Source organism: Lampetra fluviatilis, chromosome 60, assembly GCF_964198595.1.
Source record: "Lampetra fluviatilis chromosome 60, kcLamFluv1.1, whole genome shotgun sequence".
NCBI classification, from domain to species: Eukaryota; Metazoa; Chordata; class Hyperoartia; order Petromyzontiformes; family Petromyzontidae; genus Lampetra; species Lampetra fluviatilis.
This window is the reverse complement of record NC_136334.1, coordinates 8,270,534-8,282,543: the sequence shown is the minus strand read 5'-3', so window position 1 is coordinate 8,282,543 and position 12,010 is coordinate 8,270,534. Positions and strand designations below refer to the sequence as shown.

General features: G+C 55.5%; 1 protein-coding gene and 1 non-coding gene across 3 annotated transcripts; one reads left to right on the top strand and one right to left on the bottom strand.

Moving 5' to 3' along the window:
• Positions 1 to 3,901: 3,901 nt before the first annotated feature.
• Positions 3,902 to 3,973, bottom strand: TRNAP-CGG (transfer RNA proline (anticodon CGG)). The gene has a single exon. It is a non-coding gene; the product is annotated as a tRNA-Pro (tRNA).
• Positions 3,974 to 4,208: 235 nt separating this feature from the next.
• LOC144951003 (C1GALT1-specific chaperone 1-like) lies at positions 4,209 to 10,942 on the top strand. 2 transcript variants are annotated; one of them, XM_078881224.1, is made up of 4 exons: positions 4,209 to 4,236; positions 8,360 to 8,420; positions 9,300 to 10,075; positions 10,634 to 10,942. In XM_078881224.1, exons 2-4 carry the CDS (start codon positions 8,390 to 8,392, stop codon positions 10,895 to 10,897), a joined length of 1,071 nt encoding a protein of 356 aa, XP_078737350.1. In that variant the 5' UTR covers positions 4,209 to 4,236; positions 8,360 to 8,389; the 3' UTR covers positions 10,898 to 10,942. The 2 variants fall into 2 exon arrangements, with proteins under 2 accessions (XP_078737350.1, XP_078737351.1); XM_078881225.1 differs by lacking the exon at positions 4,209 to 4,236 and adding an exon at positions 4,593 to 4,790.
• Positions 10,943 to 12,010: the final 1,068 nt, after the last annotated feature.

The following is a 12,010-nucleotide window of genomic DNA, read 5'->3' as shown; positions in this document are numbered from 1 at the left end:
CACCGATTCCAGTGGCGTTACACTCGCGACTGCACCAATTTCATAAAAAAAATGTGCCCCATTGTGTCAAGCGTCTGCGCCGGTGAGGTGGAACCTCACCCCGGCCGCCCCGGCGTTGCAGGTTCGCCGTGCAAACCATGACACCGTTGTGTGGCAGCTCCCTTCCTTGTCTTTCAGTTGACGGGAAGGTATTTTTTTTATATGTAAATAGAATTTCTAATATGTGCGGCAAACCAGTGATGGGGGTTTTTACCGGCTTGATTCCCCCCGCCCCCCCCCTCCCACCATACGATCTTAACCCGACTGCTGCTGACCCAGCGGCATCAACATGGGGCAGAGAGCCGAGCACGTTTCTGTGAGGCTCAACCGGGGACGCGTGGTGGTGGTGACGAGCCGGTGGTGACCCCTCCCTCCCACCGTCTCGTTCTGTTGTTGGCCCTCGCTTGGTGTCGTCTTCGCGCGTGGTTTTGGGGGAAATGTGAATGTTCGTGAACCCTTTGGCGGTCGATGTCGCGGAGCAAAAACAATGGGAGAGTGATCGGGTTTTTATTGATCCACTGCTGGATGAAGGTCCTCCCAATGCTCGTGCCGTGTAGGTCGCGAGGGTTGTCCAGCGAGGAAGTGGTGAAGGGAGTTGATGGAGGATTTCTGCTGCTGGACCACTTTAGATTTCGCAGAGGAGATCGTCTCGAGATGGAGCTCCGGGGTGTCCACTTTCCTGGGCCATCCTCTGAACGCGAAGGGGGGGGGGGGGGGGTTGCACCGAATGGGATCCTTAGGCTTGTGATGCCGTGACCGCCGATGGTACAATCTGTAAAAAACGAAAAACCTGGGTGGGCGGGCTCAGTCGGGGGACGACGGCGACAAGCGGTGGAGACTCGATGGAGGGGGAACGTCCATCGCAGAGACGTCGGAGCGGCGACATCTGCTCGTGCGCAGGAGCTTGGGTGATCATTTGCAATCCCGAGGGGCTTGACATCGTGGCGGGGATGGTTTGGCTCTAACTATTCGTTCCAGCAGTCGATTGATCGTGGCAAATTAAATATTGCCCGTGCTTATACGCGTGCACACACAGACACACACCTACGTGCATATCCACTGGGGGTGGTGGATGGGATTGTTAATTAAACACGTGGCAAAAGTTCAAGGTTACATTTTTGGCAAAAGCTCAACATTTTTTGCACTCCCTTTTGTGTCAAAGAATTGTCGTGAAGCCAAAGAGTGGTGTAATTTGAGGCCGGTTTAAATCCAGTACCGTTTTCTCCTGGTCATAAGGACGCCCCCCCCCCCCTGTAATTTAGAGCTCAAGTTTGGGGTGTATCCTACAATCCTGTAGGTGCGTGTGTCTCGGTGGGGAGCGGTAGTGTAGCGGTTAGCGCGGTGCGCTACGAACCCGGCGACCCGATTACGATTCCCGTTCACGGCCAACACCGGTGATGATTATCTGAACCGGTCGTGGGCTTCCCCTAGATCTACTCGGCCTCAAATGAGTACCTGGTGTGGTGTGTACACATCGCCACTGGGGAGACAAAGGCGGTCGGGCGTGGTGCTGGCCACCTACACCCGCGTGTACCGTTCCGTCCTAAATAGGTGCTCGCTAACAGCACTTGCCCCAACAGTCTGTGAAGGCTACACGGGGATCTTTGTGCGCGACATTAGGTTGGTGGAACTTGATCGGCAGTGGGCACGAGTTGAGGGACGCATCTTATTTTTACTTCCCAGAGCGTCTTAATAATGCTGGAGAATCCGATCGTTGGATAAGTTTACAGAAATGTGAACTTCATGTACCATTGTTGTCTCCTTTTCAATAAATGTTGGGACTTTGCAGATTCATACTCGGACTGGTCCTTGTGCGTGCATCAACGTAGACAGAGATGACTATCGATGACACACAATTTCAGCCACCTGCACCACATCCCTGGCACCGCGTGATTGGCAAGATGTCTTGGTGAGTGGGCCCCCCATTTCAAGACCGCCGATTGCAACAACGACGATGATCGGAGCATCTCATACGAAAATGATGAAACCATTTTTATATTTTACCAGATAAGGCCCCAACTGAGATGTTTAGCTCTTTGTCAGAAGCGACCTGGTCATCGCAAGTGATAGCTCAACCAAATGGAGTATCATCATCGCGTGAAAATGTGTAGCAGCCAAATACTCTAAACGCGTGTTTATTAATGGGGAGGGCAAAACCGGAGGCCCCGGAGAAAATCCACGGGAAGAACACGCAAACTCCAAATATACAGGCGGCATGCAGGGTTTGGATCGAACCCACGACCTGTACACCAGGCGAGGCAGTTAATATATCTCGCCAAGGTGGTGAGATGAGCGGGAACTAATCCTTGCCAGGAGAGGTCCTGGCAGGTCCAGGAGAGGTCCTGGCAGGTCCAGGAGAGGTCCTGGCAGGTCCAGGAGAGGTCCTGGCAGGTCCAGGAGAGGTCCTGGCAGGTCCAGGAGAGGTCCTGGCAGGTCCAGGAGAGGTCCTGGCAAGGATTAGTTCTCGCTCATCTCACCACCTTGGCGAGATATATTAACTGCCTCGCCTGGTGTGCAGGAGGTCGTGGGTTCGATCCAAACCTTGCATGCCGCCTGTATATTTGGAGTTACCAGACACGCGCTGAGGAGGAGAGGCTTGCGGAGCCCCAATGGCTGGTGGTGTCACACCTGGTCGCCACGTTGGGTTCGCCTGCTGCAGCAGCGGTGTCGGGAATTCCTGCCAGGTTCTCGCAGGAGGGAGGGTTTGGTGATTGCCGTGTATATTCCATTCTAGATTTGAAGCTTTCGTGACTGCAAGGATTCACATTCTTAGGTTTTTTCGGTAAAGTCACGTAGGAAATAAATAAATAAAAAATAAATATTATATAAATAAAATAATAAATCACGACGTTTCGGAGGCAACACAAGTCTCCGTCATCAGGTGGGACCGTCAATTCCCTGGAGTCTATACATTGAGTTGCATCTGTGGTGATTCTTACATTGGGGAAACGAAACGTCATGTCTCCGATCGTGTCCGCGAGCACAAGTCAGATCTGAAACACGGCAAAATTGAGTCTTCCGCCGTTGCCGACCATTGCTACAACGCTATGGGCTCTCATGATATTGTCTTTTCCGAAACCAAGGTGCTCTGCAAACCTTCTGGCTACCATCAAAGGTTTGTGCACGAAGCCATCGAGATATACAAACACAGACATAACTTCAACCGTGATGATGGGTACACACTTAGTAATCATTGGAAAGATGTTATTAACCATGCAAAAAAGATTTAACTACACATATTTGTACCGTCTTATTTGACAGGTACTATTCTACTTTACCGAGTGTTGACATCCCCAGCGTTTACCAGTGTTGCTTTCTTGTATTTTGGTTATCAGCTAACACCGGCCACAACCCCGAGTCGATGTACACCAATTGTTCCCTTTTAGCTTCCCCCCCACCGTTCCATTCCCTGGCTACCACGTTCAGATAAGCCCCTCCCCCCTCCCCCCTAACTTGTAATTAAGAGCTTGTCTCTTGCATTTTGCCTCACTTGATACAGTAAATCTAGCTGTGACGGTCCCACCTGATGACGGAGACTTGTGTTGCCTCCGAAACGTCGTGATTTATTATTTTATTTATATTACTATTTATATTATTTTTATTATTTATTTTTATTTTTACCTACGTGACTTTACCGGAAAAAAACTAAGAGTGTGTATATTCCAATCAAGTAAATTTCCAATTTTATTTTCAAACGTCAACTGATATTTTAAAAAAAACATCGGGAAAAGAATAATTGGGGCTCAAAAGTGTAAAGAAAAATAGGATTTTTAGCATATTTATTAAACCAATTAAATGGAAACATCTTAACCGATGTGGAATTTCATATGGAATAAATGTTTTTGAAAAAAATTCATACTCTGGGCTCGTCCGGGATTTGAACCCGGGACCTCTCGCACCCGAAGCGAGAATCATACCCCTAGACCAACGAGCCGCGGATACCACCACCTCGCCGGGTCTCCCTCTTAACGCCACGATCTCGCTCGCAGATCCCTTCTTCAGTATTGGCCGTCGAATTTAAAACGTGTTGATGACAAACAAATAAACAATAAATTTACGTTTCATCGTTTTATTTGTGTAGAATTGTAAAAATAGACGGCTGTGTTTATGTGTTTAATAATAAATATATAACTCGGGCGCACTCCGCGGTGACGTCACGCCGCCACAACCCGGAAGTGACAACGTGGCAGACGAGCGGTGAGTGACCCTCGCTCTCACCCTCACCTCATCCTCACCCTCACGTCCACCTCATCCTCGCTCTCCCCTCACCCTCACCTCATCCTCACCCACGCTCTCCCCTCACCTCATCCTCACCTCCACCTCATCTTCGCTCTCTCATCCTCCCTCTCCCCTCGCTCTCACCCTCACTTCCACCTCATCCTCCCTCTCACCTCGCTCTCACCCTCACCTCATCCTCGCTCTCCCCTCACTCTCACCCTCACCTCCACCTCATCTTCGCTCTCACCTCACCCTCACCTCATCCTCGCCCTCACCTCGCTCTCCCCTCACCCTCGCTCTCCCCTCACCCTCGCTCTGCTCTCACCCTCACCTCATCCTCGCTCTCCCCCTCGCCGTCACCTCACCCTCACCTCATCCTCGCTCTCCCCCTCGCCCTCACCTCACCCTCGCTCTGCTATCACCCTCACCTCATCCTCGCTCTCGCTCTCTCCCCTCACCCTCACTCCCCCCTCAATTCTCGACGAGTCCCAACTGCGGCCTGCGCTCGAGGCGCCGCTGAGATTCGAGGCGAGGTGAAAGCGCCCCCCGCGTTGTGCGTGGTGGTGGTGGTGGAGGTGGTGGAGGTGGTGGAGGTGGTGGTGGTGGAGGTGGTGGTGGTGGTGGAGGTGGTGGTGGTGGAGGTGGTGGTGGTGGAGGTGGTGGAGGTGGTGGTGGTGGAGGTGGTGGTGGTGCTGCCGCCGCTGTTCGGGATGTATCGGCTGCCTCGTATCTTGTCCAGGGAGGCCTCCACTGACGGGCCCTGCCTGTGTGTGTGCGCCTGCCAGTTTGTTGTTGTTCTTCCTCCGCACCTCTCATCAGCACGGCTGGCTACGTACGGTGCGAAAGAAGTCCAACATATGATAATTGGTTTTTTACCCTTCTATCTGTCAGTTTTGTTGCCAGATAGAAGGGTAAAAAAACAATTATCATATTTTTACTGGCAAATGAGATTCCCAAAGTCCAACATACTATACATACAGTACATACAGGCCTCCGCTAGCAGGCCCAGCATCGTCACCACGAGTGACTCTGTGTGCGTGTGTGTGTGACTCTGTGTGTGTGTGTGTGACTCCATTCTGCTCATTCAGAAGAGGAGTTGGAGACGCTGCTGCTGAGACTGGAGTGTGCCACTAAGAGGTGGGGCCTTACCATCAGCCCCACCAAAACTAAGCACCTGCCTGGGTATTTTGTACCATCGGGCACTCCACCCCCACAACTCCCAATCGGTGATGGGGCAGTTGTGGAGAGAGTAGAGAGTTTCCCATACCTGGGCAGTGTGCTCATGACCGGCTCCAGTTTATCAGCAGAGGTCTCACTCCGAATCAGTCGAGCGGCAATATCTTTTCATCGGTTGCGTAACGCTGTGTGGAAGCTACCTGGTCTGTCGCTCCGCACGAAGCTTCAGGTCTTCTCGGCCACGGTCATTCCCTCCCTTCTCTACGCTTGCGAAACGTGGACCCCCCTAGTGGAGCATCTTCGCCGGTTGGAAACATTTAGGCTGGCCTTCCTACGATCCATCCTGGGTTTAACCAGGCTGGATTGTGTGAGGAGCTCACAAGTCCTTGAAAGATCTGGGCAAAGTCCCATCAGTGAGCTCCTCCGGCAGGCAAGGCTGCGTTGGCTGGGTCATGTAGCCCGCATGCCCAGCCACCGCATGCCTAAACAGCTTCTGTTCGGCCGGATCGAGGGGGCTAAACGGGCGCGGCACGGGCTAGAGAAGAGATGGAGTGATGTGGTACAGGAGGACGTGGAGCTGAGTGGACTTGCCGATGACTGGTACCAGCGGTGTCAAGATCGGCCTCAGTGGAGGAGGCTCGTGAAGGACGCTACTGGGCAGTTGGAGGCAGTCGCCCTCCAACAACAACGGAGGGCGGAGGAGCGACGCTCACAACAACGAGCGGAGCGCCGGGTGGCTAAAGCACAGCAAGTTGGCACAGTAGGGGGCACAGGTGGTGGATCAGCCAGTCATCTCGGTCATCTCGGTCAGTCGACCCGTGGCACCTGGGTCTGCCCCGTGACCTCCTGCCAGCGGGCGTTCGACACTTCACGTGGCCTCAGGGTGCACATGGCCTGGCACAAGCGTCGTGGTGACGTCACCGCCACTTAGTGGCGAATGGCGGTTGTTGTTGTTGTGTGTGACTCTGTGTGTGTGTGACTCTGTGTGTGTGTGTGACTCTGTGTGTGTGTGTGACTCTCTGTGTGTGTGTGACTGTGTGTGTGTGTGACTCTGTGTGTGACTCTGTGTGTGTGTGTGACTGTGTGTGTGTGACTGTGTGTGTGTGTGACTCTGTGTGTGTGTGTGACTGTGTGTGTGTGACTCTCTGTGTGTGTGTGACTGTGTGTGTGTGTGACTCTGTGTGTGTGTGACTCTGTGTGTGTGTGTGACTCTGTGTGTGTGTGTGTGTGTGACTCTCTGTGTGTGTGTGACTCTGTGTGTGTGTGTGCCACTAAGAGGTGGGGCCTTACCATCAGCCCCACCAAAACTAAGCACCTGCCTGGGTATTTTGTACCATCGGGCACTCCACCCCCACAACTCTCAATCGGTGATGGGGCAGTTGTGGAGAGAGTGGAGAGTTTCCCATACCTGGGCAGTGTGCTTATGACCGGCTCCAGTTTATCAGCAGAGGTCTCACTCCGAATCAGTCGAGCGGCAATATCTTTTCATCGGTTGCGTAACGCTGTGTGGAAGCTACCTGGTCTGTCGCTCCGCACGAAGCTTCAGGTCTTCTCGGCCACGGTCATTCCCTCCCTTCTCTACGCTTGCGAAACGTGGACCCCCCTAGTGGAGCATCTTCGCCGGTTGGAAACATTTAGGCTGGCCTGCCTACGATCCATCCTGGGTTTAACCAGGCTGGATTGTGTGAGGAGCTCACAAGTCCTTGAAAGATCTGGGCAAAGTCCCATCAGTGAGCTCCTCCGGCAGGCAAGGCTGCGTTGGCTGGGTCATGTAGCCCGCATGCCCAGCCACCGCATGCCTAAACAGCTTTTGTTCGGCCGGATCGAGGGGGCTAAACGGGCGCGGCACGGGCTAGAGAAGAGATGGAGTGATGTGGTACAGGAGGACGTGGAGCTGAGTGGACTTGCCGATGACTGGTACCAGCGGTGTCAAGATCGGCCTCAGTGGAGGAGGCTCGTGAAGGACGCTACTGGGCAGTTGGAGGCAGTCGCCCTCCAACAACAACGGAGGGCGGAGGAGCGACGCTCACAACAACGAGCGGAGCGCCGGGTGGCTAAAGCACAGCAAGTTGGCACAGTAGGGGGCACAGGTGGTGCATCAGCCAGTCATCTCGGTCATCTCGGTCAGTCGACCCGTGGCACCTGGGTCTGCCCCGTGACCTCCTGCCAGCGGGCGTTCGACACTTCACGTGGCCTCAGGGTGCACATGGCCTGGCACAAGCGTCGTGGTGACGTCACCGCCACTTAGTGGCGAATGGCGGTTGTTGTTGTTGTGTGTGTGTGTGTGTGACTCTGTGTGTGTGTAACTCTCTGTGTGTGTGTGTGACTCTGTGTGTGTGTGACTCTGTGTGTGTGTGTGACTCTGTGTGTGTGTGTGACTCTCTGTGTGTGTGTGTGACTCTGTGTGTGTGTGTGTGTGACTCTGTGTGTGTGTGTGTGTGACTCTGTGTGTGTGTGACTGTGTGTGTGTGTGACTCTGTGTGTGTGTGTGTGTGTAACTCTGTGTGTGTGTGACTCTGTGTGTGTGTGTGACTCTGTGTGTGTGTGTGACTCTGTGTGTGTGTGTGACTCTCTGTGTGTGTGTGTGACTCTCTGTGTGTGTGTGTGACTCTCTGTGTGTGTGTGTGTGTGACTCTGTGTGTGTGTGTGACTCTGTGTGTGTGTGACTCTCTGTGTGTGTGTGTGACTCTGTGTGTGTGTGTGACTCTGTGTGTGTGTGTGACTCTGTGTGTGTGACTCTGTGTGTGTGTGTGACTCTGTGTGTGTGTGTGACTGTGTGTGTGTGACTCTGTGTGTGTGTGTGACTGTGTGTGTGTGTGTGACTCTGTGTGTGTGACTCTGTGTGTGTGTGTGACTCTGTGTGTGTGTGTGACTGTGTGTGTGTGACTCTGTGTGTGTGTGTGTGACTGTGTGTGTGACTCTGTAGGTAGCAGCATCGACCTGTGAATCCGGCACCATGTTTGGAGATTACGGATCCTTCTTTAAAGGTAAATCCTGCCACGATCTACAGGTTAAATCCAGCCATGAACTACAGGTTAGACCCAGCCATGAACTACAGGTTAAATCCAGCCACTGCATGGAGGTCTCCCCTATCTGTTGGCATCTATCGCAGCGATGTGATGGTACGAACCACACACCGTGAGCTGAATTCATCGCTCAATCGCCGTGATGGTGGAAGAAATCCTCCTCCCACGGATCACCGCTGGGCACCGTCCCTCGTCGTAGTGATGAGTCATGCTCACCGACCTTTCTTGGGCATGCACCCCACGATGGGTCAGGCTGTTGCCAGGATGTAAATTAAAAGAGCGTCTTGGCCGTAAATGCCATTCTATGGAAATTTCTGTAAGCCTCTGCAAGTAAAATGGGTCTCTGCGAGTCCGTTAAATTCAACAGGGCCCCGCGTTGGCGAGATGTTAACTACCTCACCTGCTTTGCAGGATGTCGTGGGTTCGATCCCAACCGCGACGCCTGCTGCTGTATATTTGGAGTTTGCGTGTCTCTCTGTCTCCCTCGTGGATTTTTCAGCGGGTCCTCCGGTTTTTACCTCCACATTTAGCATCGACATGCGATCAGAGTATTTGGCTGCTATAAATTTCCACACATGATGAGCCACTCCGTTGAGCCATGATTTGTGATCGCCAGGTCGTTACCTGGTAGAATAAAATTAGTTGATAGTTACGTAGCCTTGTGTCTAAACGTGACTGAGTCGCAATAAACCATTCACTCACCCACCCACCCACTCATCCAACACTCGCCCACCCACTCGCTCACCCACTCATCCAACACTCGCCCACCCACTCGCCTCCGCATCACCTTTCCATCGCCCGCCCCGGTGAACTCGTGCCCCCCCCCCCCTGCCCCGGCAGGCCTGCTGCTGGGCGCGCTGTGCTGCGTGCTGGCCACGATGGTCGGCAACGTCATCCACAGGAAACCCACGCCGGCCGAGCGCCGGCACGCGGATCACCCGCACGTGCCCGAGTCGGAGTCGTCCGAGTCTCGCGACCACGGCCACCGCCACCACGACGGCCTCCCGCCGCCGCAGCAGCCGGAGCAGCGGCGGCGGGAAGCGAGCGAGGCGCTGCGCGTGCTCTGCATGGTGATGACCAAGCCCAAGACCCTGAGCCACTGGGCAGCCGCGCGAGAGACTTGGACGCGGCACTGCGACGGCACCGTCTTCTACAGCCCCGAGGAGGTGAAGGCCTACAGCTCGGTGCCCGTGGGCGCCGGGGACACGTGGTCGCAAACGGCGCGGGCGCTGCGGCACGCGCACGACGCCCACGTCGCCGTCGCCGAGGACGGCGAGGAGGGCGCCGGCGAGGAGGGCGGCGACCGCCGCCCCTTCGGCTGGTTCCTGCTGGTGCAGGACAGCACGTTCGCCATCGTGGAGAACCTCAAGTACTACGTGCACCGGCAGCAGCGCTTCCGGGACCCCGAGGAGCCGTTCTACGCCGGCAAGGTGGCGTCGGCCGGGGAGCTCAAGTACGCCGAGATGGCGGCGGGGCTGGTGCTGAGCCGCGGCGCGCTGCGCCGGCTGCGCGCCGCCCTCGACGACCGCGAGCGCTGCCCCGAGAGCGGCGGCTTCCTCTGGAAGACCACGGCGGAGAAGCAGCTGGCGACGTGCCTGCTCAACGTCGGCGTGCAGGTGAGCCGCGCGGGGACGGCGGCCGCGGGTCGGAGGTCGGGCGGAGGCGGCGCCGCGTGCGGTGGTGACCCTCCGTGGGCTGCCTGTGTCCGACCCCGGCCGGACGGACCGACGCGTCGGTAGCCCCGTGCCCGTGGCCCTGCTTGGCCCCGAAACGGATTCGGACGTCTTCTTCTGCGGGGCCAACGCGCCACGGTTTGGTTCCGGTTACGGACTCGGCTCGACCAACGGCGGGCGAAACGAAAAGAGCTCCCGTGCCGCGTCGACGCCGCGCTGGGAAAGCGCCGATCGGTGCCAATCTCGGAGACCAAGTCCCTCTTGGCGTTCATAGGAGGGAGCAGCTCTATCAGAAATATTTATCGTCGTCACCCGTTGTTACATCTCTCATCTCCCTCCTCTCATCTCCCTCCCTCTCCTCCTCCCTCCTCTCATCTCCCTCCTCTCATCTCCCTCCTCTCATCTCCCTCCCTCTCCTCCCTCCCTCCTCTCATCTCCCTCCTCTCATCTCCCTCCTCTCATCTCTCTCCCTCCCATCTCCCCCCGCGCTCCGCTCGCCAGGTGTACAACGCGGAGGACACGGAGAAGCGGGAGCTGTTCAGCTCGCAGCACGTGGACGTGCTGGTGAGCGCGGCGATGCAGCGCGCGTCGCAGCGTGGGGAGCCCGCCGAGGGCTGCTGCTCCGACCTCGCCGTCACCTTCGGCGGCGTCTCGCCCAACCAGATGCGCGTGCTCATGTACGGCGTGTACCGCCTGCGCTCCTTCGGCCGCTCCTACGCCGACCAGCTCTACTTCCTGCCCGTGCCGGGCGCCGATAACGACTGAGGTGCGGCGGCGGTGGTGGTGACGACGACGATGATGGTGGTGGCGGTGGTGGGGGTGATCATGGTGGTGGGGGTTGGGGGTGGTGGGAGTGGTGACCATGATGACGATGATGGTGGTGGTGACGATGGTGACGTTGATGACGATGATGGTGGTGGTGATGACAATGATGGTGGTGGTGACGATAGTGGTGGTGGGGGTGATGATGGTGGTGGGGGTTGGTGGTTGGGGGTGATGATGACAATGGCGGTGGTGGTGCGGTTTGGGGTAAGAATGGGATGGGGTTGTGGGAAAGAAAAGAGGTTCGTTGTGGTGGTGGTGCTGCCGGTGATGGTGATGGCAGTAGTATCAGAAATACCGTCAGCAGCATACACTCATCAGGGAGGCCCAGGGGCCGGGCTAGGAAGGGGCGTGGGGTGCCAGTGGTCTCCATGCGAGTCTCTGAGTATCTGTTAGTCTATGGGTCTCTATGTAAGTCGATGGGTCTCTGTATGGGTCTCTCTGTGAGTCAATGGGTCTCTGATTCAGTGGTTCTCTATGCGAGTTTCGGAGAATCTGTGTGAGTCTATGGGTCTCTGAGTGAGTCTTTAGGGTCAGGTTTACAGGTTTCTGTGTGGGTCTGTATGCATGTTTACGGGTCTGTCAGTTTTACGGGTTTCTGTGCGAGTCTATGGGTCTCTGTGTGAGTCTCAAGGTTTGCTGTGCGAGTTTAAAGGGCCTGTGTGTGAATATGTCTCTGTGTGAGTCTGGGTCTCTGCGAGTCTCAAGGATCGCTGTGCGAGTCTAACGGTCTGTGTGTGAGTGTGTCTCTGTGTGAGTCTGTGGGTCTCTGTGAGTCTATGGGTCTGTGTGTGAGTCTATGGGTCTCTGTGTGAGTCTATGGGTCTCTGTGTGAGTCTATGGGTCTCTGTGTGAGTCTATGGATGTGTGTGAGTCTATGGATCTGGTGTGGAGGGGGTGCAACTACACCAGGAGAGAGCCCCTGCAATGCCAGCCACGCGCTGCGCCGCCGCTCCGAGCCCAGACTGCACGGCGCTAGGTCTGGGTGGCGGATGGCAAATCTGTCCCCAAGTGAAGATTCGCTCTCCCGTTAAAATCCGCTGGTGATCTATTCTA